The 22,592-nt window shown below is 50.7% G+C and overlaps 1 protein-coding gene across 3 annotated transcripts; it reads left to right on the top strand.

The window, feature by feature from the left end:
* The first annotated feature begins 13,877 nt into the window (after window positions 1-13,877).
* LOC111161945 (zinc finger protein 687) lies at window positions 13,878-22,530 on the top strand. Of its 3 annotated transcripts, none has more exons than XM_022526022.1 (9): window positions 13,878-13,964; window positions 16,958-19,083; window positions 19,208-19,386; window positions 19,761-19,937; window positions 20,026-20,188; window positions 20,343-20,675; window positions 20,765-20,877; window positions 21,117-21,258; window positions 21,404-22,530. In XM_022526022.1, exons 2-9 carry the CDS (start codon window positions 16,975-16,977, stop codon window positions 21,899-21,901), a joined length of 3,714 nt encoding a protein of 1,237 aa, XP_022381730.1. In that variant the 5' UTR covers window positions 13,878-13,964; window positions 16,958-16,974; the 3' UTR covers window positions 21,902-22,530. The 3 variants fall into 3 exon arrangements, with proteins under 3 accessions (XP_022381730.1, XP_022381732.1, XP_022381731.1); XM_022526023.1 differs by lacking the exon at window positions 13,878-13,964 and adding an exon at window positions 15,793-16,597; XM_022526024.1 differs by lacking the exons at window positions 13,878-13,964; window positions 20,765-20,877 and having other exon boundaries at window positions 15,792-19,083; window positions 21,404-21,504.
* The last annotated feature ends 62 nt before the right edge of the window (window positions 22,531-22,592 follow it).

Here is a 22,592-nt window from a genome sequence, read left to right as displayed (position 1 = left end):
GCGTGTGTAGCCTTGAGGGAGACCTCAGGCCAAAGGAACCCTAGCTCTGTTACCAAACAAAGGAAGAGACTACAGGCCTCGGGGCAAGGGTGAGGCTTAGGTGAAATTTAAATGAAGCGGTGTTCTTAATAGGCTCAAGGTAAACAGAGATCCATGCAAAGTGGTTAATATCAGGGCTGGACTGAGAAGTAAACAGATGTGAGATACTGTGTTGGGAAATCCCCGATCTGAAGCTCTGTGCCTGGGTTGTAAATCAGCACTGCTTCTCTGTCTCAAGGTGACTTGGATCCTTCAGGTGGAAGGAGAAGGATTCGTTCTTACTGATAGGTTTTCAAAAAGCAATCTATCTATCTATCTATCTTTCTGACTGATATCTTTTTTTCTTTTAATTATTGTTTGTATGTGGGGGACCTGGGTAACTCAGTCCTTAAGCGTCTGCCTTTGGCTCAGGTGGTGATCCCGGGGTCCTGGGCTTGAGCCCCACATAGGGCTCCCCGCTCAGGAAGCCAGCTTCTCCTTCTCCTACTCTCCCTGCTTGTGTTCCCTCTCTTGCTGTCAAATAAATAAAATCTTTTAAAAATATATTGTTTGTATGTAATAAAGCTGATGATTTCTTTGTATTTCCCTCCATTATTTTATTGGATTATGTTGCTATTTGTAGGAGTTTTTCATTTGATTTTCTTGGATTTTCAAGGTAGACAATGATAGCACCTATAAATAGTAATAGTTTTATTTACCTCTTTCTAATTGTACTTTTAATTTTTTATTATTTTATTTTTTATTACCATATAATGTATTAGTTGTTTCAGGGGTACAGGTCTGTGATTCATCAGTTTTACACAATACACAGTGCTCACCACAACACAAAATCCCAAGCAATGTTTCTTAGAGCCCATGAGTTTAGAAAACAAAAGTTTCTCGGTGAGGGAGAAAGCAGCAGTCACAGAAGGGAGTCCTTATGAACTTTATGGCTACATACTGGGAGAAAGAGTGTTTTCTGTTAACCTTGCTGGCTTTCTGTGATGGCAGGGCAGGATTTTACCTTCCCTTTCTAAGTTTTACTTTCTCGGGATGTGTGGGAGACAGTATTTTTGAGCCTCAGCAGAGAGCTGTTAGCCTTCAGGTTCTTTCTAGCATAATCTGTCTGGACATATTCCTGGGGGAATCCTTGATGTCAGTATCTTCTGATCAGATTCTGATCATATTTCAGTCTCTTTCTTGGAAAGTAGGGTTCAGATTGCTAGCATGCTGGGTCCCGAGTTTGGGGAAAGGGCTGGCGTTCTCAGAATTCAGGATGTAAATGTTCTTTTGGCCCTCTTGTTTTTAGCATATTTTGGCCCTCTCCGGAGCTTAAGACTTCTCTTTTCTACCACGGCAGAGGAGGAAGTCACAAGAACTGCATGGAATACATCAGGGAACCTGGAATACAACCTTCCTTAGATTTTCAAAGAATTTCCCTGTTTTTCACCACGCCTTTATCATCCCCGTCAGAGGCACCTGGTGTTGCTGACTCCCGATCAAGGCGTTCTGCACCCGCATCTAACCAACTGCCCTTCCAGCTCTGCCCACTGACTTAGAATTTGGTTTTCCTTGGCCTATGCCATCAGTTACACACATTCACCTGCTTTCCAGCTTCCCAAATTTCACTTTTCCGATCTCTGTCTTTGTGAGCTGGTCTTTTTAAAAATGCCTTTATTATCATTTCAGTAGATTTCATGAAGGAGCAAAAATAAATGAGTATATACAATATACCCTCTATACCCAAAAGTCTGTCTTGCTTTTGAACCACATAATTTAGATATGATCATTATTGTCATATATAAGCTGTGTTGATTTAGCTTTACCCGCAAGTTCACTAATTTTTTTTTTCTCATACTAATTTTTTGCTTTGTAGACCTTCTCTTTGGGAGAGTTTATATTCTCTCAGAAGAAATCCTGTAAGAGTTCTTACAGTTAAGATATGCTGGTAGTAAACTCTCTGTTTCTGTTGGTGTAAAAATGTCTTTCACCCTCGTATGTGCCAAGGAGTTTGGACTTTATCATCAGCCGTTTTGAGAGGAGGGGTTTTAGTCTTCTGAATATGATTAGTTTTGTTTATAGGAAAACATTCTCAATTGGGGTGGGCAATGATAAGGAATGTGTTGCGAACATTAGATATGATGGTGGCTGGAACAAGGGTTGTGTTGATGGGTCTGGGGGGTCGATTTGAGAGATCTAAAGAGTTAGAATTGACAGGCCTTGGTCACCATGGTGATGAGGAAGAGGAAAGAGTGGAAGAGGCCTCCCAGGTTTGTGTGTGTTAGCGCTGCTAACTTTCCCTAAGATGCAGATCCAGGGATGAGAGAATGTTTGGTAGAAAGTGGTGAATTTGGTTCCCATCACGGGTCCTTGGAAGTATCTATGGCATTTCTGGGTGGCCCTCTGGAACTCAGGTGGGAGAGCTGAGTGAGTGACACACATGCCGAGCTCTTAGGTCAAGGGGATAGATGCTTGTGAGTGAGGCCCTCAGGGAGACGGTGTGGACTAATGAGGGGATTTTGGGACCCAGGGTGTGTTAGTACTTCCAGCATCTAAAAGCTGAGTCTACCTGGGTGACTTCTGTGTCATGGGGGGGGTGAGGCTGAGCAGACTTGGAGTGTGCTCTCACACTCACTGATGGTCATTTCAGCAGCTCACTTTTCCCTCAGGGGGCCACAGTCTAAAACCACACGAAGACTTTTCTCATCTTTGTTACCACAGTTCCATCTACCCTGTAACAAGGTAGCTGTTGGGATAATTGGACAAATTTTTTTTTTTTTTTTAAAGATTTTATTTATTTGTCAGAGAGAGAGAGGGAGAGAGCGAGCACAGGCAGACAGAATGGCAGGCAGAGGCAGAGGGAGAAGCAGGTTCCCTGACGAGCAAGGAGCCCGATGTGGGACTCGATCCCAGGACGCTGGGATCATGACCTGAGCCGAAGGCAGCTGCTTAACCAACTGAGCCACCCAGGCGTCCCTAATTGGACAAATTTAAGCTCCAGGCAACAACAGATGACCAACCGCACTGGAGACAAGCCCGATGAATAATACACTCAAGTGTGAGGGCTTGATGGTTCAGAGTTCAGTACAAAAAACAAAATCCGATATTAAGAAGAAAGGAATTCAATTTATTGAATTAGATATTTGCAAAGTACTTGAAAGGGCTGCAAGGGAGGGCTCTAGTATGGGCTTCCAGGAATGATTCTTAGAAAATGACAGAACTAGGAGCGCCTGGGTGGCTCAGTGGGTTAAGCCGCTGCCTTAGGCTCAGGTCCTGATCTCAGGGTCCTGGGATTGAGCCCCGCATTGGGCTCTCTGCTCAGCATGGAGGCTGCTTCCTCCCTCTCTGTGCCTGCCTTTCTGCCTACTTGTGATCTCTTGTCTGTCAAATAAATAAGTAAAATCTTAAGAAAAAAAAAAAAAAAGAAAGAAAATGGCAGAACTAGTCTGCCAGGGAAACTGCTATATTTGTCATGATTAGGAAGTTGGGAGGATATCAGGAAGCTACTGGTTACTACTGGAACCATTCATTTCAAGAACACAATACTATTTCATTGCAGTTTGGTGTGGGGAAAGGATGGTTTTTTCAGTAAATAGTGAATATCCATATGAGGGGAGAAATGAAATTTGATCCCTAACCTCACACTTTATGCAAATATTAATTCACAATAGATCATAAACTTAAATATGAAAAGTAAAACAAAACTTTTAGAAAACAAAAAACAAAAAGCTTCTTGACCTTAACCAGGACACAAAAGCACTAACCATAAATGAAAGGTTTTTTTTTTTAAATTAAATTAAATTAAATTATTTTTAATTTTTAAAAAAGATTTTATTTATTTACTTGAGAGAGAGAGGGAAATCACAGAGGGAGAGCTGGAGAAGCAGACTCCCAGCTGAGCAGAGAACCTGCCAGGGCTCAATCCCACGGCCCTGAGACCATGACCTGAGCTATGTGTAGATGCTTAACCCACTGAGCCACCCAGGCACCTCAGTGAAGGGTTGATAAATTAAATTTCATTAAAATTAAGAACTTCTTAGGTGATTTTTTTTAAAGATATTATTTATTTATTTGACAGATAGAGATCACAAGTATGCAGAGAGGCAAGCAAAGACAGAGAGGAGAAAGCAGGCTCCCTGCTGAGCAGAGAGCCTGATGCGGGGCTAGATCCCAGGACCCTGAGATCACGACCTGAACCGAAGGCAGAGGCTTAACCCACTGAGCCACCCAGGCTCTCCTCTTGGGTGATTTTTAAAAAACATTCTAAGTGAAAGAAGCCAGACATAAAAGGTCATATATTGTAGGATCCCATTTATTTATTCATTTATTTATTTATTTATTTGTTTGTTTATTTATTTTTAAACTATTTTATTTATTTATTTGACAGACAGAGATCACAAGTAGGCAGAGGCAGAGAGAGAGGAGGAAGCTGGCTCCCTGCTGAGCAGAAAGCCCGATGTGGGGCTCGATCCCAGGACCCTAGGATCATGACCCGAGCCGAAGGCAAAGGCTTCAACCCACTGAGCCACCCAGGCGCCCCTGTAGGATCCCATTTATATGAAATATCCAGATAGATAAATTCACAGAACAACACAGATTGCTGGTTGTCAGGGGTTGGGAGGGTGGGGAATGAGGTTGATTATTTAAAGGGTGTCGGGTGAAAGGATGGGATGAAAATGTTTGGAGTTAGATGTGGTGTTTCCACAACATCGAGGTTATACTAAGCGCTGATCAACTGTTCAATTTAAAAAATGTTAATTTTATGTTATGTGAATTTCAGCACAATGAAAAGAAAGGACTTATGTTCACCAAAAAATATCATTAAGAGAGTGGAAAGGCACCCCACAGACTGAAGAAAACAACTGGAATTAACATACTTGACAAAGCACTTGTGTCCAGAATACATAAAAAACAAATTGATGAGCAAAAAACCTGCAATAAAATCATGGGCAAAGACTTGAACAAGCACTTTACAAAAGATAAGCTGTAAATGGCCAATAAGAATAATGAAAAGTTGTTTAATATCATTTTGCATCAGGGAAATACAAATTAAAGCCACAATGAAATACTTCAACATAACCGCCAGAATACCTAAAATGAAAGGACTGACAATACCAAATGTTGGTGAGGAAACGTTAAGGCAACCAGAACACTCACACACGGCTAGCAGGAGTATAAACTGGAATATTTAGGAAAACCAGTACTATCTCCTAAAGCTAAACATACACATCCCCTAGGGCTCAGCTACATACTCGAAAAATTAGTGCACCTGTGCATGAAAATACAGGTACAAGAATGTCACAGGAGTTTTATTTAGAATAGCCAAAAACTGGATATAACCACAATGTCCATAAACAGTAGAATGGACAAATTGTGGGTCTGTCCATAAAATGAAATACTACATAGCAATAAAAAGAATAAACTATTGCTACAACATAAGATTTCACAACCAAAACGTTGACAGAAGCTAGATACACAAAAATTAGATATTGTATGATCTCAATTTGTATGAAGTTCAAGAACACAAAAAATGAATCAATGGTGATAGAAGCAGATTAGTAATTGGGGTGCCTGGGTGGGGCTCAGTCAGTTAAGTGTCTGGCTCTTGATTTTGACTCAAGGTCATGATCTCAGGGTCATAAGATCAAGCCCTGAATTGGGCCTGACACCTGCTTGGGATTTCTCTCTCTCTCCTCCCCCTTCCCTCTACCTAAAAAGAAGGAGAAGGAGAAGCAGATAGTAATAATTACTGAAAGAGGGAGCCTTTGTGGAGCTAGTAATGTACACACACACAGCAGCACCTTCTGATTAAACTAGACCACCTCACCTTGATGCAGCCATCTGGGCTCCCACGCCACCCTGTCCCTCTCTCCTGCACTATTTCTTGATTTTAGTGTCCTTGTAAATTAACCTTCAACCCTCTGGCCTCTTAGTCCAACCTGCTCCTGATGCCTATCTCCTGCCTTCCCTCTGCTCAACCCTCCAGCTCCTCTGTAGTCCTCACTCTTAAGGATGGTTTTGTTTCTTCCACCAAGCAACAGAAGCAACTGGAGAGACTTTTACTGCTTCCTTCCCAGGCCACTTACTCTGCCTTCTCTCCTATTATTCTGGGTGAACTAGCCTTGGCCTTCCACTTTTGAACTAGACCCACCGCTCATTTTTTTTTTTTTTTAACCTCTCATCTTTTTAACCATTTGGCTCCAGGAACTTTTTTCTATTGCTGCAACCCCAGATTCTCATCAGTATAAGATCTTTCCCCTCAGTGTACTGACATACTTCAATTCCTTCCTCTTTTTTTTTTTTTTTTTTAAAGATTTATTTGTCAGAGAGAGAGAGAGCTAGTGAGAATGTGAGCGTACAAGCAGGGGGAGTGGCAGCCACAGGGAGGCGGGTCTCAATTCCATGAACTAAGTCCAGGTGTCTCTGCAATTTCTTCATCTTGAAAAAGTCCTTTCCTCACCTCTGTTTCCCCTCTAGTTACCACCCCATTTCTCTCCTTCCCTCCTTGGAAAGAACTGTCTATAGTCCCTGTTCCCACTCCACTATCATTCTGAACCCACTGCATAAAAGCTCTTTTCCCCGCCAATCCGCCTAATCTGTCTTTACCTTGCTGGCCCATAACCTCTATTTTGCTTAATCCACTGGTCAGTTCTCTGCCTTCATCTTAGTTGATCTTTTGTGGCATCTGACAATTGAGCATTCTTTTCTCCTTCTCTTTGAAATGTTTTCCTAAAAAACAAACAAAAAGAAACACTTTATATGGCTTTAAGGATGAAACGTTCTCCTCTTATTCTTTCTTTTTTTTTTTTAATTTTATTTATTTATTTGACAGACAGAGATCACAAGTAGGCAGAGAGGCAGGCAAAGAGAGAGAGAGGGAAGCAGGCTCCCTGCAGAGCAGAGAGTCCGATGTGGGGCTCAATCCCAGGACCCTGGGATCACAACCCGAGCCGAAGGCAGAGGCCCTAACCCACTGAGCCACCCAGGCGCCCCTCCTCTCTTTCTTTCTTTCTTTCTTTCTATTTATTTTTTTTTAAGATTTTATTTATTTATTTGACAGAGATCACAGTAGACAGAGAGGCAGGCAGAGAGAGAGAGAGGGAAGCAGGCTCCCTGCTGAGCAGAGAGCCCGATGCGGAACTCGATTCCAGGACCCTGAGATCATGACCCGAGCCGAAGGCAGTGGCTTAACCCACTGAGCCACCCAGGCGCCCCTCTTTCTCCTTTTTTCTTTTCTTTTTTTTTTTTTAAAGATTTTATTTATTTATTTGTCAGAGAGAGAGAGAGCGCGCGAGAGTGAGCACAAGCAGATAGAGTGGCAGGCAGAGGCAGAGGGAGAAGCAGGCTCCCTGCTGAGCAAGGAGCCCGATGTGGGACTCCATCCCAGGACGCTGGGATCATGACCTGAGCTGAAGGCAGCGGCTTAACCCACTGAGCCACCCAGGCGTCCCTCTTTCTCCTTTTTTAAAAAAGATTTTACTTTTAAGTAATCTCTACCCCTAATATGGGGCTTGAATTTACAACCCCAAGATCAAGATTCCCATGCTCCTGATCGCAGGGTTGTGAGATCCAGCCCGGCATAGGGCTCTGTGTTCAGCTTGGAGTCTGCTTAAGACTCTCTCCCCCTGGCTGGTGGCTCAGTCATTAAGCATCTGCCTTCAGCTCAGGTCATATCCCAGTGTCCTGGGATTGAGCGCCACATTGGGCTCCCTGCTGAGCCTCTTACTGTGCTCATACTATTTCTCTATCTCTCTCTCAAATAAATAAATCAAATCCTAAAAAAGAAAATAAACTCCACCCCTCCCCCTCAAGTAAATAAATAAAAATTTTTTTTAAGATTTTATTTATTTATTTGACAGACAGAGATCACAAGCAGGCAGAGAGGCAGGCAGAGAGAGAGGAGGAAGCAGGCTCCTTGCTGAGCAGAGAGCCCGACGCGGGGCTTGATCCCAGGACCCTGAGATCATGACCTGAGCCGAAGGCAGCGGCTTAACCCACTGAGCCACCCAGGCGCCCCAATAAATAAAATTTTAAACTAACAAACAAACAAACAAGCTGCATACTCCACCTGCTAAGCCATCAAGGCACCCCTCTCTTTGTCTTCTTCCCAAGTTCTCTCAGTCCCTTTTACTGGTTCCCCTATTGCCCTGACCTTCAGACTCGAGTTCCCCATGGCTCGGCCCTTGGACTTTTCTCTTTTCTTTTCTTTCTTTCTTTTTAAAAATATTTTATTTATTTATTTGGCAGACAGATCACAAGTAGTTGGGGCGGGGAGCAGAGAGCCGGATGCGGGGCTCGATCCTAGGACCCTGGGATCCTGACCTGAGCTGAAGGCAGAGGCTTTAACCCACTGAGCCACCCAGGTGCCCCCTCCTTTTTTATCTTAATACATTCCCTTGGTGAACTCATGCATTCTAACCAGGACTTTAAATAGTATCTATAAGCTGATAACACCCAAATTTGTATCTCTACTTGGAAGTGTCATATGATTGACCATGACTGAAATCAAGCTGCTGACCTTTCCCTGAAATGGGCTTCTCCTGGTAGCATTCCCAGCTCAAGAAATGGTAACACCAGGTGCACCTAGCTGGCTCAGTCAGTAGAGCATGTGACTCGTAGTCTCAGGGTGTGAGTTCAAGCCCCATGTTAGTTGTGGAGCCTACTTAAAAAAATTTTTTTTTTAATTGGCAACATCATTCTACTTCCTCAGGTCTCAATGTTTTGAATTTCTTTTTCTCATACCCCACATCCATCTTTTTAAAAATGAGGTTTTGGGGCACCTGGGTGGCTCAGTCGGTTAAGCGTCTGCCTTCAGCTCAGGTTTTGATCCCAGTGTCCTGGGATCAAGTCCTGCATCGGGCTCCTAGTTCAGTGGGGAGCCTGCTTCTCCTTCTGCCTGCCACTCCCCCTTGCTTGTGCTCTCTCTGACAAATAAACAAATAAAACCTTTTTTTTTAAAGTTTTATTTATTTATTTAGACAGATTTTTCTTTTTAAAATTTTAATTCCAGGGTAATTAACAGTGTTATATTTGTTTCAGGTGTATAATGGAGTGATTTGACACCTCCATATATTACTTGGTGCTCATCATAAGTTCACTCCTTAATCCCCACTGCCTATTTCATCCATCCCTCCACCCACCTCCCCTCTGTTAACCATCAGTTTGTTCTCTGTAGTTAAGAGTCTGGTTTTTGGTTTGTCTCTCCCGCCACACCGCTCATTTGTTTTGTTTCTTAAATTTCATATATGAGTGAAATTACACGGTATTTGTCTTTCTCTGGCTTATTTCGTTTAGCATTATACTCTTTAGCTCCATTGATGTCATTGCAAACAGCAAGATTTCTTTCTTTTTTATGGCTGAATAATATTCCACTCTATGTATATGCCACATCCTCTTTATCCATTCCTCTGTCAATGGACACTTAGGTTGCTTCCATAATTTGGCTCCTGTAAATAATGCCACAATAAGCATAGGATGCTTGTATATCCCTCTGAATTAGTGTTTTTATATCCTTTGGGTAAATACCCAGTAGTGTGATTACTGGATCATAGGGTAGTTCTAACTTTTTGAGAAACCTCCATACTGTTTTCCACAGTGGCTGCACCAGTCTGGATTCCCACCAACACTGCATGAGGGTTCCTATTTCTCCACATCTGCATTAAGACTTGTTGTTTCTTGTGTTTTTTATTTTAGCCGTTCTGACAGGTGATATCTTATTGTGGTTTTGATTTGCATTTCCTTGCACATCCAACCCAAAAGTAAGTCAGGCCACTATGTTACGTCTCCTTCCTTTATCTTTTTTTTTTTTTAAGATTTTATTTTTATTTATTTGACAGACAGAGATCACAAGTATACAGAGAGGCAGGCAGAGAGAGAGGGGGAGGCAGAGAGCAGAGAGCCCCATGCAGGGCTCGATCCCAGGATCAGGACCTGAGTCGAAGGCAGAGGCATTAACCCATTGAGCCACCCAGGCGCCCCTCCTTTATCTTTAAAAAAAAAAATATTTAATTAATTTATTTGACAGAGAGAGAGAGAGAGTGAGAAAGGGAACACAAGCAGGGGAGTGGGAGAGGGGGAAGCAGGCTTCCCACGGAGTGGGGAGCCCAATGTCAGACTTGAGCCCAGGACTCTGGGATCATGACCTGTGCCGAAGGCAGATGCCCAAGGACTGAGCCACCCAGGCGCCCATGTCATGTCTCCTTCCTACGTCACTCTGAGAAAAAAACCAAAGTCTTTCCAATAGCCCCCAAGGTATCCCATGACCTGATCCATTCCTCCCACTCCCTTCCCCCTCGGGAACACACTCCCACCTCAAGATCTAGTATTTACTCTTTCTGGAATGTTCTTACAGATAGCTATGCAAATAGCTGCATGGCTCACTCACTAACTTTCAGCCTTTACTTAAATGCCACTTTCTCCAAAAGGCCTTTACTGTCTGTCCTATCTAAAATTGCAACCCTCCTACACTTCCTGTCCTCCTTCCCTGCTTTATTTTTCACATTAAAAACAGATTAATAGATTATTTCTTAGAGCAGTTTTAGGTTTATGGAAAAATTGAGTAGAAATTATAGTTACCGTGTACTTCCTTCTCCCTAGTTTCCCTATTATTAACATCTTGCATTAGTATGGTACATTTGTTGCAATTAATGAACTAATATTGATATATTATTATTATTTTTTAAAAAAGATTTTATTTATTTATTTGACAGAGAGAGATCACAAGCAGGCAGAGAAGCTGGCAGAAAGAGAGGGGGAAGCAGGCTCCCAGGACCCGAGATCATGACCTGAGCCGAAGGCAGAGGCTTTAACCCACTGAGCCACCCAGGCGCCCCCTGATATACTATTATTAACTAAAGTCCGTAGTGTACAGTAGGGCTTTTGACAACTGTATAATGTTGGGTATCCACTATGACAGTATCAGAGACAATAGTTTCCCTGCCTAAAAATCCACTGTGCTCCACCAATTCAATCCTCCCTCCATCTGAATGCTTTTCAAACACTGATCTTTTTACTGCTTCCACTGTTTTGCCTTTTCCAGAATGTCATCTAGTAGGAATCACACGGTATACTGACTTTTCAGTTGGCTTCTTTAACTTAGCAATGTGCATTTAAACTTCCTGCATTTCTTTTCATAGTTTAATAGTCTTGGCTGATTTTTCTCCTGGCAATTATCGATTTTAACATGATTCTATTTATTTTATCATATTTATTGTTTGTCTTCTCTGTATGTTTCAGGAGGACAGTGATTCTGGTCTACTTTGTTCACTGCTGTATCTTCCGTGCCTACAACAGTTCTTACTTGTAGCTGGTGCTCAATATTGGTTAGAATTAAAATATTTAAGTGAGTGGGGGCGCCTGGGTGGCTCAGTGGGTTAATGCCTCTGCCTTTGGCTCAGGTCGAGCACAGCGTCAGGCTCTCTGCTCAGCAGGGAGCCTGCTTCCCTTCCTCTCTCTCTGCCTGCGTCTCTGCCTACTTGTGATCTCTGTCAAATAAATAAATAAATAAAATCTTAAAAAAAAAAATTTAAGTGAGTGAATAGTGCCTCTAATTGAAGAACAAACTTCTATTCAGAACTCTCCTGGCAAAAGTAATCTGTGAAACAGTGTTTAGCTTTCTAGACCCTTAGAATTTCAACTCCACTGTCTTTGACCTTGGTTAATACCTAACCTAACCTGTCGTGCCACAGTTTCCTCCCCAGTAAAATGGAGATAATATCAATACCTCCCCCATGCGGTTGCGGTAAGGATTATGTAAGTTAATATACATGAAGTTCTTATAATGGGTCCCACACACAGTACCTGTGCATCAGTAATAACTATTATTCCACCCAGGAAGATGCAAAGGAGGGAACGGAATGCCAGTTGGCCACATCCAGGAAGCTACTCTAGTTTTTCAGAGGTGTAAGAGCGCTAGGAGCTGGAGTAACTGCAGGCAAACCTCCAACAAGGTGGCAGAAGGGGGGGCACTAATTCCATCTGCCCATCACTTTACAAAGCACCTTACGTCCTAAACGTGTTTTTTTTTTTTTAACTTTATTTGAGAAAGAGAGCACGAGCGGGGAGAAAGGGCAGAGGGTCGGGGAGAAGCAGGCTTCACGCTGAGCAGAGAGCCCACGCGGGACTCGATCCTCAAGACCCTGATCACCACCGAAGCTGAAGGCAGACGCTTAACCCACCGAGCCACCCCGGTGCATTTGTACACGCGTTTAATCCTCACAAAAACAATCTTGTCAGTTGGTATTACAATCCCCATTTTATCCATGTGAAATCCGGTTCAGGGAGGTCGAGCGACTTGTCCGATGGAACCACAGATTTCCCAAGATTTCCTCCCAGAGGCTCGGATTCACATCTTAATAAATATCGTCGCTATTACTCATGCATGCTCTCAGGGTGCGCCGGAGAGTTCTCGATCCCGAGGTCCAGAGGTCCAGTGACCCTGGGCAGGGTAACAGGACCACTTTTATTTTATCTTTTAAAATATTTTATTTGACAGAGATCACAAGTAGGCAGAGAGGCAAGCAGAGAGAGAGGTGGAAGCAAGCTCCCCGCTGAGCAGAGAGCCGGGTGCGGGGCTCGATCACATGACCCGAGATCATGACCTGAGCCGACGGCAGAGGCATTAACACATTGATCCACCCAAGCGCCCCAGGACCACTTTTAATAACCGCATCCCGGTGGTGAACGGTTTCGAGCGCCGCAAACTGTGGAGGTTCGCAAACAAGAGAGCCAGTACGCCGGGGCGGGGCGGGGAATGCTGGGTTTGCACAATGTATTCGGATTATCCTCGGAACTCTGTGGCCGAACATCCCCTCCCCTTCCCCCGCCTCCAGGGGGCGTGGTAACAAAGCGCGGGAAAACCGGCTTCGACTCCACCCCCCACCCAGTGCTGGAGGCGGGGGGCGGGGAGAGGAGAGCTCTTAAATGGGAAATGGAAGCGAGAGCCGGCTCACACCCTATCTGCGTGCTTAGAAAGCCTACCTGCATACCGCTTTAAGATCCCTTTGGAAATGGCCCAGGCCACGCCAGCTCTCTAACGTCACCTCTCCTCCACTTCCGGTCTGCAGGGCCGTCCCGGGCTCCAGGTGCCGGTTCCTTCCACACTCCTAACTAATCCCGCCCCTCCTGCAAGCCCTCCTGCAGAGGGAGAAGGTGCGGGTGACGCCATCGCCCAGGAACTGGTCCGCGCGAGAACCCCATCCACCTAGATTATAGGACGATTTAGACAGTGGGAAAACGGCAAGGAACTGGTCAACCAGATGACGTAATGTTTTGGGTAACGTCCCATTTTGTGACTTCTGCACAGCATGACTGACACTGGGGTTTAGCTTGAGAAAACAGAGCAAACGGATCTACGCATCTGGGCTTCGTTCAGAGTCGGCAAGGTTCTCCTCAAAGTGCCCACCAAATAGAAGCTGAGAGTTCTTTTAATTTGCATAAGTGAACTGCGGGCTTCAAAGATTGCGGCCAATAGGGAGTGAGGGGGCGGAGAAGCACCTGGGATAGTCACCGCCTCTAGAGGGAAAGCCGGGCATCAGATTGGCTTTTTTCTAAGCGACAGTAGCGGAAGCCAGTCGTTTTTGAGATGCCCTGATGGGGCAGGTGGGCCCGGCACAACCAATGGGGAGAGGCATCTTCAGAAGGACTAGGCTCCTTGCCCAATGAGGCTGGGAGGACTGTGCGGGGCTAGTTCCGAACGGCAGTTCTTACGGCCAACCCAGTGCGGCCCTGGGAGGGGCGCAGTGCTGAAGGACGGGGGTATTGGCCAATGGCGAGTGCGGAAGCGGGCAGCCCCAGACCTGGAACGCGGAGGGAGCTGAAGGAGGGGGAGGCCAAACGGGAGAGAAGCAGGAAGTAGCGGCGGCCTCGGGGAGGGCGGCGGCGGCGGCGGTGGTCGTGGGAGCAGGGTAGAGACCGCCGGGTCTCGGCTCGCACTTGGAGTGGAACAAGTAAGCGCGCTTGGGGTAATACCCGCCCTTGGCCCCGCCCCCGGGGGGGCGGGTAAATACCCCCGCCCCTCCCCCACTTGGTCAACTACCCCCATCTCCGCGCCGCCCCCCTGGGGCGGCTTCTAGGAAGGCCCCTCCGCTACCTCCATCCCTTGAGGCGGATGGGCGAAACTCCCAGCCTGTTGAAAGCACAGTCCCTAGCCGGGTAAACGTGGAGGGAGGGTCGGGGTCCCCAAGTCCTGGCGCCCCGAGTCCGAGAGGCGTCCGAAGCACGGCCCGGTGACTGGTGGCTGCGGGATGTCGCGACCTAAAATGGTGTCCGTGTTAGGGGGCGGGGGCGGGGGAGCAGGGCCAGGCCGGAGCGGAGCCTGCACCCCGACTAGGCGCGGGTCAGCGTCCGGGCCCGGGCGGGACTCGGGCTCGTGCCCCGGGCCGCCGCGCGCCTTCGGATCACTCCTCAGTCTCGAGGGAGCCGCGGGAGTCTGCGGGAGTCTGCGGGAGGAGGAGGCTGCCGCGCTGGGACGGGAGGGGAGGAGGTCGGAGTTGGGACAGACCCCGGTCGGAGAGCTGCGAGTCACGCAGAGACCGTCCCCTCCCCACTCCTCTCTTTCCACGCGCCTCCCCTACTCCGGTGAAGTCCTGGGCGGGGAGGTGCTGTGCGGCAGCTCCCCAGGGGCCTGGCCTGGCCGGGGCCGGTCCTTCCCTTCTCACGCCGGTGGGAGCGAGAGAAGCGCGGTGCGCCTCAGTTTCCCCAGTGGCTTCTTCTCTGTACACCCGCCCCCTCCCCGCAACCCCGGACATGCTCCCGGCGCCGGCCCTCAGCAGATGGCAGGGACTTAATTCTGCCCGCTGCCCAGCTTGGCGGCAGCCTAATCGCCCCCGGCCGCCGGCCCCTCGCCCTGCTCTGCAGGTCCCCGGCCAGGCAAAGAGCAGTGGAATCCCCTCCCGACCCAGGCCAGTTTCACCCTCTTCCTGTTCAGCCCCTTCCTTTGGCTTTTGGGGAAGAGCAAAGGGAAAGGGGGGAGGGCCGGAGCCCGAGAGTCTGGGCACAGCAGCCGCAGAAAGGCCTCGGCCGTGGGGTGGGGGAAGCCTCTTCGGCCTTGAGCTTCTGCTGCTTGCCGGACTGTCCGCTCCTGGCTATCGCATGACCTCTAAGTCACTTGGACGCCGAGGGGGGAGTTGCTTGGGGAGGGCGAGTGGGCAGATGTTTTCCCCTAGTCCACCACCAGCCCACTTTTCCGAGGGCCGGGGTGGAAGGTAGCTCGGGTTTCTCCTGGTGGGGAGAGAAGCAGGCAGAGGAGGGAGGGCCCTAGTTCTTCATCAGGCCAGAGGCAAAGGGTGGAGGGCTTTGTTTAAACCCAGAGACTGTAGAATTAAGTAGGGGCTGGTGAGGGGAAACTTCCTTTTCTTCCTCTTGTTGGTACCCTCTTCCTCCACCCTACCTTCGTCCCAGCATTGCCAGCTGCCACCTGCTGGGACTATCTCCAGTTTCGGTCTAAAGGCTGGCAGGAGGTGAGAGAATTGGCCCTGAGAAATGGCTTGCATCCTGGGCAGAGAATGTGTAGTGACAGGAGACTTTTTCAGTTTTTTCTTCCTAGATCTAGAAACACCCGGGGGGGGGGGGCGGGGAGAAACTGGTGAGGAACAGATCTGGGTCCCCCACAAGCTCCGGGCTGGACATGTTGGTTAGTGCCACATGCATCTTGTGGGGGGGGTGGAGGTGGGGTGTGTGTGTGTGTGTGTGTTGCGGGCGCAAGCACTGGGCCAGGTTGGGGTTGGGCAAGACTTCCTGGACTGGTGTTGCCAAGGAAAATGAAAAGGGTGAGGAGTGTGAGTTAGGAGCTCAGAGCAGGAATGACAGGGATGAGGGGGTTTGGCTTTTCCCCTTTGCGGCAGCCCTGCTGGATAAGTTACCCTGGAGTTTGGCCCTGAGAGAGCAAGATGGGGAGGGAGGAGGGGCTGGCCCCTGGAGGGCCATGGGAAGGCAGAGGCACTCTGGGGAAGGTAGGTGAGCTAGTGGCAGGTGTTTGTGACGGGAGAGGCCTAGGCTGGGGCCCTTGTGACTAGGCTGCCGTCACGGTCTTCCCCTGTCTTTTTCTTTTTGTCTCTTTCTGTTTCTGTGTCTTATTCTTTCCATCTTGGTCTCTTGGGTGATTTCCCTGAGTCCACTTCTTGTTAACCAGGCTAGATCTCCAGGTGCCAGTGATGACCCCAAGTCCCTGGACTTGACCCCAGACTCTTGTGTCTGACCCCAGGCCTAGATTCCCAGTGCTTACTCCTTCCCAGCTCCTCCTTGACCTGACATGTCCTTGTTTGTCCCAGCTGTAATAATAAATCCTGTTCTGGGTTCTGATTCTCAGGGTTATGATTCATATCATGCTCAGAATCACCCTGTGATGTGTGGGTTACTTGCCTCCCTCTCAAAAGTAAGGCGGTGGACATCAGGCTATTGATGCAGCTGGAACTAGAATCATTTCTTCATCTTTGCTTAAGTTACTGTCCCTTCGTACACATGGCCTTTCAGATCTCTGTGGATACCCAGAAGATCCATGAAGAATTATGAATGGATCCCACGCTGCCATGAATGAACCCTTAGACCCAGAGCATCGTGTACATCTTCCTCCTTAATAGTGGTATTGATTAATTGATGGGTTTTGTGCTGGGCATAGGAGGGGCCCGAGGTGGTTTTAACCAAGATGTTCACTGAACTCCCGCCGTCTCTATAACCCTTGTCTCTCAGAAGTTCCTTTTCTTATGCTTTCTCTCTATCTTGGTGTCTTCCCTGGGATGTGTGCCTAGCCTACATTTCAGTTTTAGGGTTTGGCAAACCTGATGTCTCCACCAGCTCTAGGATTTGTGCTGTGGTAAAAGTGTAGCCAATTCAGACTGTGCATGGTCCTGAGAGGATAAATATGGAGATCCCGAGGGAGGAGGGCCAGGGTTCTTGCCTCCAGAGGGCTCAGTTTCTTGCTATTTCCTTTCTTTTTTATCAGGTCTGGGACCTGCTGCCATGGGGGACATGAAGACCCCTGATTTTGATGACCTCCTCGCTGCCTTTGACATCCCCGATATTGACACAAATGAAGCCATCCACTCTGGGCCAGAAGAACACGAAGGGCCTGGTGGCCCAGGAAAGCCAGAACCCAGTGTAGGAGTTGACTCTGGAGAAGCAACAGCAGCAGCTGCCAGAGATGGCCCCGAGGTTCCAGCCCAGGCCTCTGATCATGGCCTGCCACCGCCAGACATCTCAGCAGTCAGCGTTATTGTCAAGAACACCGTGTGCCCTGAGCAGCCTGAGTCCCCAGCTGGGAGTTCAGGAGGGGAGGGGGCCCGGGCTGAGGGGGTGACTAAGGAAGTACCTGTGGGGCCTCATCTGATGCAAAATGGTTTTGGGGGCCCTGAGTCATCTCTTCCAGGTACACCCCACTCTCCAGCTCCTCCCAGTGGGGGTACCTGGAAAGAAAAAGCCATGGAAGGCAAAGCTCCTTTGGACCTCTTTGCTCATTTTGGGCCCGAGCCAGGGGAGCGCCCTGACACCCTCCCACCCTCTGCGCCCTCCCCACCTCAGGAAGGGACCATGACCCCGCCTCCTTTCCCCTCTCCCTTTGAGCTGTCCCGGGAGAATGGCCCAGCCTTGCTGCCACCTGGTTCTCCCCCACCACTGGGGACCACGAAGCAAGATAGCTGCAGCCCCCTTCATCCTCAGGGCCTAGCCGGAATTGGCTCTGGCGTGAGCCCGGAGGCCTCGGGCATTTCTGCCGGTGCCTCGCCTCCCCAGGTTGCTGGGTTGTCCTTCTTTAAGCAGTCTCCAGGGCATCAGAGCCCTGCTGCCTCCCCCAAAGTGCCCCGCTGTCAGCCCCTGAAGGAAGAAGAAGAGGAGGGGCCAGTGGATAAGCCTTCCCCTAAAAGTCCCCAGAGTCCCTCCAGTGGAGCTGAGGCTGCAGATGAGGACAGCAATGACTCCCCTGCCTCTTCCAGCTCCTCGAGGCCTCTCAAGGTGCGGATCAAGACCATTAAGACCTCCTGCGGGAATATCACAAGGACGGTAACCCGGGTCCCCTCAGACCCCGATCCTCCTACCCCCTTGGCTGAGGGGACCCTCCTGGCTGAGGCTGGCCTCCTAAAGCTGTCGCCTGCAACCTCGACCCCTGAGGGTCCAAAGGTAGTGAGCGTCCAGCTGGGGGATGGCACAAGGCTAAAGGGCACCGTGCTGCCTGTGGCCACCATCCAGAACGCCAGTACCGCCATGCTGATGGCTGCCAGCGTGGCCCGAAAAGCTGTGGTTCTGCCTGGGGGCGCTGCCACCAGCCCTAAGACGATGGCTAAGAATGTGCTAGGGCTGGTGCCCCAAGCCCTGCCCAAGGTGGAGGGGCGGGCAGGGCTGGGGGCTGGGGGGCAGAAGGTGAATGGTGCCTCCGTGGTGATGGTACAGCCTTCCAAGCCGGCCACTGGGCCAGGGGCTGGGGGTGGCACAGTGATCTCGAGGACGCAGTCCAGTCTGGTGGAGGCCTTCAACAAGATCCTCAACAGCAAGAACCTGCTGCCTGCCTACCGGCCCAACCTGAGTCCGCCAGCTGAGGCTGGGCTGGCCCTGCCTCCGACGGGCTACCGCTGCCTTGAGTGCGGGGACGCCTTCTCACTGGAGAAGAGTCTGGCGCGGCACTATGACCGCCGGAGCATGCGCATCGAGGTCACCTGCAACCACTGTGCCCGTCGCCTCGTCTTTTTCAACAAATGCAGCCTGCTGCTGCACGCCCGAGAGCACAAGGACAAAGGGCTCGTCATGCAGTGCTCGCACCTGGTCATGAAGCCCGTCGCCCTGGACCAGATGGTGGGCCAGCCGGACATCACGCCCCTGCTGGCTGTCCCACCAGCCCTCGGACCTCCTGCCTTGCCTGCGTTGGGCAAGGGTGATGGGGCCGCCATTGCTGCTGCCGTCACCGTGGTTGCTGCTGAGGCTCCAGTGCTGCCTCTCTTGTCTGAGCCGCCTGCCGCCCCTGCCACCTCGGCCTACACGTGCTTTCGCTGCCTGGAGTGCAAGGAGCAGTGCCGGGACAAGGCCGGCATGGCTGCCCACTTCCAGCAGCTCGGGCCCTCTGCCCCGGGGGCCAACAGCACTGTGAGTGTTCTCCTCTGGCCCCTCCCAGGGGTAGAGCCCGAAGCCGTGGGAGTAGGATCTGGGAAGGTGTTGGGGGGTTTGGGCCACTCCTCACTGACCGGCCTTCTTTGAACCCCCTTGACAGGTGTGCCCGACCTGCCCCATGATGCTCCCCAACCGCTGCAGCTTCAGTGCCCACCAGCGCATGCATAAGAACCGGCCTCCCCACGTCTGCCCTGAGTGTGGGGGCAACTTCCTGCAAGCCAATTTTCAGACCCACCTGCGGGAGGCCTGTCTACATCTGTCTCGCCGTGTGGGATACAGGTGCCTCCTGCCTCTCCCCGTGGCCTTGCCACTGATCTTCGGCGCCCCTCCCCAGCCTCCTACCCCTCCAGCACTTCATGGCCCCCTGCGTCCCAGCGCCAGCCTTCTGGCTGGCCTGTCAGAGAGAGCCCCCTCTCTCCTGCTGAACCCCAGTGTGAGATCTGTGTCCTGTCCCCACAGTTAGGGGGGAGAGCTCCAGTTCGGCCTCCGTAGGCCTCTGTCAAGGGGCAGGGTCTGCATACCCCTCCTGTCCCCACCTCGGTCATGCACCACCGCCGTCGATCAGCTCTGGAGTCCAGCAGTTCCCAGGAATGACAGGGCTGGGGTACGGGCCAGAGACGCCCTGTCTCACCTCCGCGCCCCCTGCCCCCTAGGTGCCCCAGCTGTGCGGTGGTGTTCGGGGGCGTGAACTCCATCAAGTCCCACATCCAGACGTCGCACTGCGAGGTTTTCCATAAGTGCCCCATCTGCCCCATGGCCTTCAAGTCTGCGCCCAGCGCCCATGCCCACCTGTACACCCAGCATCCCAGTTTCCACACGCAGCAAGCCAAGTGAGACCTGGCAGGGGGTAGGGTGGGCTGGAGCGGGCTTGGGGCCCTGATGGGCAGGGTGTCTGCATTGTCCTCTCCACCCACACAGGATGATCTACAAGTGCGCCATGTGTGACACAGTCTTCACTCACAAACCCCTCCTCTCCTCACACTTCGACCAGCATCTGTTGCCCCAGCGTGTCAGCGTCTTTAAGTGCCCATCTTGTCCTCTGCTTTTTGCCCAAAAAAGGACCATGCTGGAACATCTTAAGGTATAGGAGTTAAGGGACAGAGGTGGGGTGCTTCGCTGTGGTGACCTGGGGCGGGGGTGACATAACCCTTGGAGTGTGGGTAGGGGAGCAATGAGGCCTCCAGCAGAGCCACGCCCTCCCCCACAGTGGCCACCCCCTTGTCTCCCTCTCACAGAACACCCATCAGTCCGGGCGCCCCGGGGAGGAGACGGCTGGGAAAGGGGGTGCAGGTGCCCTCGTGACCCCCAAGGCTGAGCCTGAGGACTTGGCTGTGTCCCGGGGAGGAGCAGCTGCCCCTACTGAGGAATCGTCTTCATCCTCAGAAGAGGAAGAACTGCCCAGCTCTCCTGAGCCCCCTCGTGCGACCAAACGGCCCCGACGGGAACTAGGGAACAAAGGCATCAAGGGTGGGGGTGGGGGCCCTGGAGGCTGGACCTGTGGCCTTTGTCATTCCTGGTTTCCTGAGCGAGACGAGTATGTGGCTCACATGAAGAAAGAGCATGGCAAGGTGAGTGGGGTGTCCCCTTGGTCTGGGTGGCTGTGGGGGTGGGGGTCTTAGAGCCTGGCTCTGAGGTTCCCTACCCTCTGCTCTCCTAGTCAGTGAAAAAGTTTCCCTGTCGCCTGTGTGAGCGCTCCTTCTGTTCCGCCCCCAGCCTGAGGCGCCATGTCAGGGTCAATCATGAGGGTATAAAGCGAGTTTACCCATGCAGGTAACGCTTGCCCCTTCATCCGCACCTCCCCTCCTGCGTCCCCTTCCTCTTTCTGAGCAGCGAGTGACCTGCCTATCCCGTGTCCTCAGCCCCACTGAGCACCTTCCAACTGTGACTTGTGTGAGTGGACCAAAGGTTGAGGCCTCCCTCTGCTCTGGGAAACCCTGCAACCTCAAGCCACAGGCCTTGGTCTTTGGGCTGTTCTCCCGGCACCCACGCTACCCACTCTCTCCCTGTAGGTATTGCACAGAGGGAAAGCGCACCTTCAGCAGCCGCCTGATTCTGGAGAAGCACGTCCAGGTCCGGCATGGCTTGCCGCTTGGGGCCCAGTCCCCTGGCCGGGGAAGCACCCTGGCTCGGGGCCCCAGTGCCAGAGCCCAGGTAGGCAGAAGCCCGGCCTGCTCTTTCGGAGCTGTGGGACTGGGAAACTGCAGGGTTCTAGGCCCTGGCCTCAGGAAACAAGGCAAGGATGCCAGGGTCAGTGTGGGGTGATAGGGAGGCCTCATTTCTTCCCTCTCATCGCCAGGGGCCAGGACGGAAACGCCGCCAGTCCTCTGACTCTTGCAGTGAAGAGCCAGACAGCACAACACCTCCAGCCAAGTCCCCTAGGGGTGGGCCTGGCTCTGGAGGCCATGGTCCCCTGCGCTACCGGAGCAGTGGTTCAGTGGAGCAGAGCCTCATGGTGGGCTTGAGGGTGGATGGTGGTGCCCAGCAGTGCCTCGACTGTGGCTTGTGCTTCGCCTCCCCTGGCTCTCTGAGCAGGCACCGTTTCATCAGCCATAAGAAGAAACGGGGTGCGGGTAATGCCAGTGCCCTGGGCCTGGGTGATGGGGAAGAAGAGGCCCCCCCTCCACTGAGGTCTGACCCAGAGGGTGGAGAGTCACCCTTGCCTGCTTCTGGAGGCCCACTGACCTGTAAGGTCTGTGGCAAGAGCTGTGACAGCCCGCTCAACCTCAAGACCCATTTCCGCACACACGGCATGGCATTCATCAGGGCCCGGCAAGGGGGCAGTGGGGACAACTAGGCCCAAACCTGGACTGACTGGCCTCCTCCCCTCCCTCTTTGTTGGGAGCTTGGGTCACTGCTGCTGTTGTCCCCAGGCTAGGGATTTCATTCTAATTCACGTTTTGTTCAGCTCCTCTCCTCCAACCCCCAAACACAACAGGCTTTTGAGGATTATAGTGATTTGCAATCCCCCCCCCTTTGGGTTTGGCCCTTGGGTCCTAGTAGAGTGGGCCTTCCACTCCTCCTTTCTGAGCCCAACACTAATTATCCCTTTGCTGTAGACCCCAAAGTGGGTTGGGGTGGGAGGAGGGCCTTTCCTAGGCCTGTTAGCTGGGCCCAGGGAAGGCCTCTGCTGGGGCCCTCAGGATGCTTCTCAACCCTCAAGGGCCTGGCCCTGCCCCTGCACCTCCAACTCTCTGGCACTTGAGCCCCCCACCCCACCCCTGCAGTGCCTTTCACTTTTTTTTTTTTTCTAACCCAAAAATCCAGGGGGGTTTGGTAGGGACGAGTCCTGTCGGGGGTGGGCGCTGAGGGAGAGGAGGGGGACAGGCTCTCAGGAATCCTTTATTCTTGTAGTAATAATACTAACAGTGGGGAAATGGGAGGGAGAAAACCAGACCATTAAAACTGCTCATGGTTTAATCCCCATTTAGGCTTCTCTTTTTATGTGACCTAAACATTGTGGGCTTGGCAGGGAGAGGGCAAGAGTC

The sequence above is a fragment of the Enhydra lutris genome, unplaced genomic scaffold, assembly GCF_002288905.1.
Source record: "Enhydra lutris kenyoni isolate GAN:26980312 unplaced genomic scaffold, ASM228890v2 scaffoldscaffold88, whole genome shotgun sequence".
Taxonomy (NCBI): Eukaryota; Metazoa; Chordata; class Mammalia; order Carnivora; family Mustelidae; genus Enhydra; species Enhydra lutris.
Note: the sequence above shows the minus strand (reverse complement) of the source record. Positions and strands in the feature narration are given on the sequence as shown.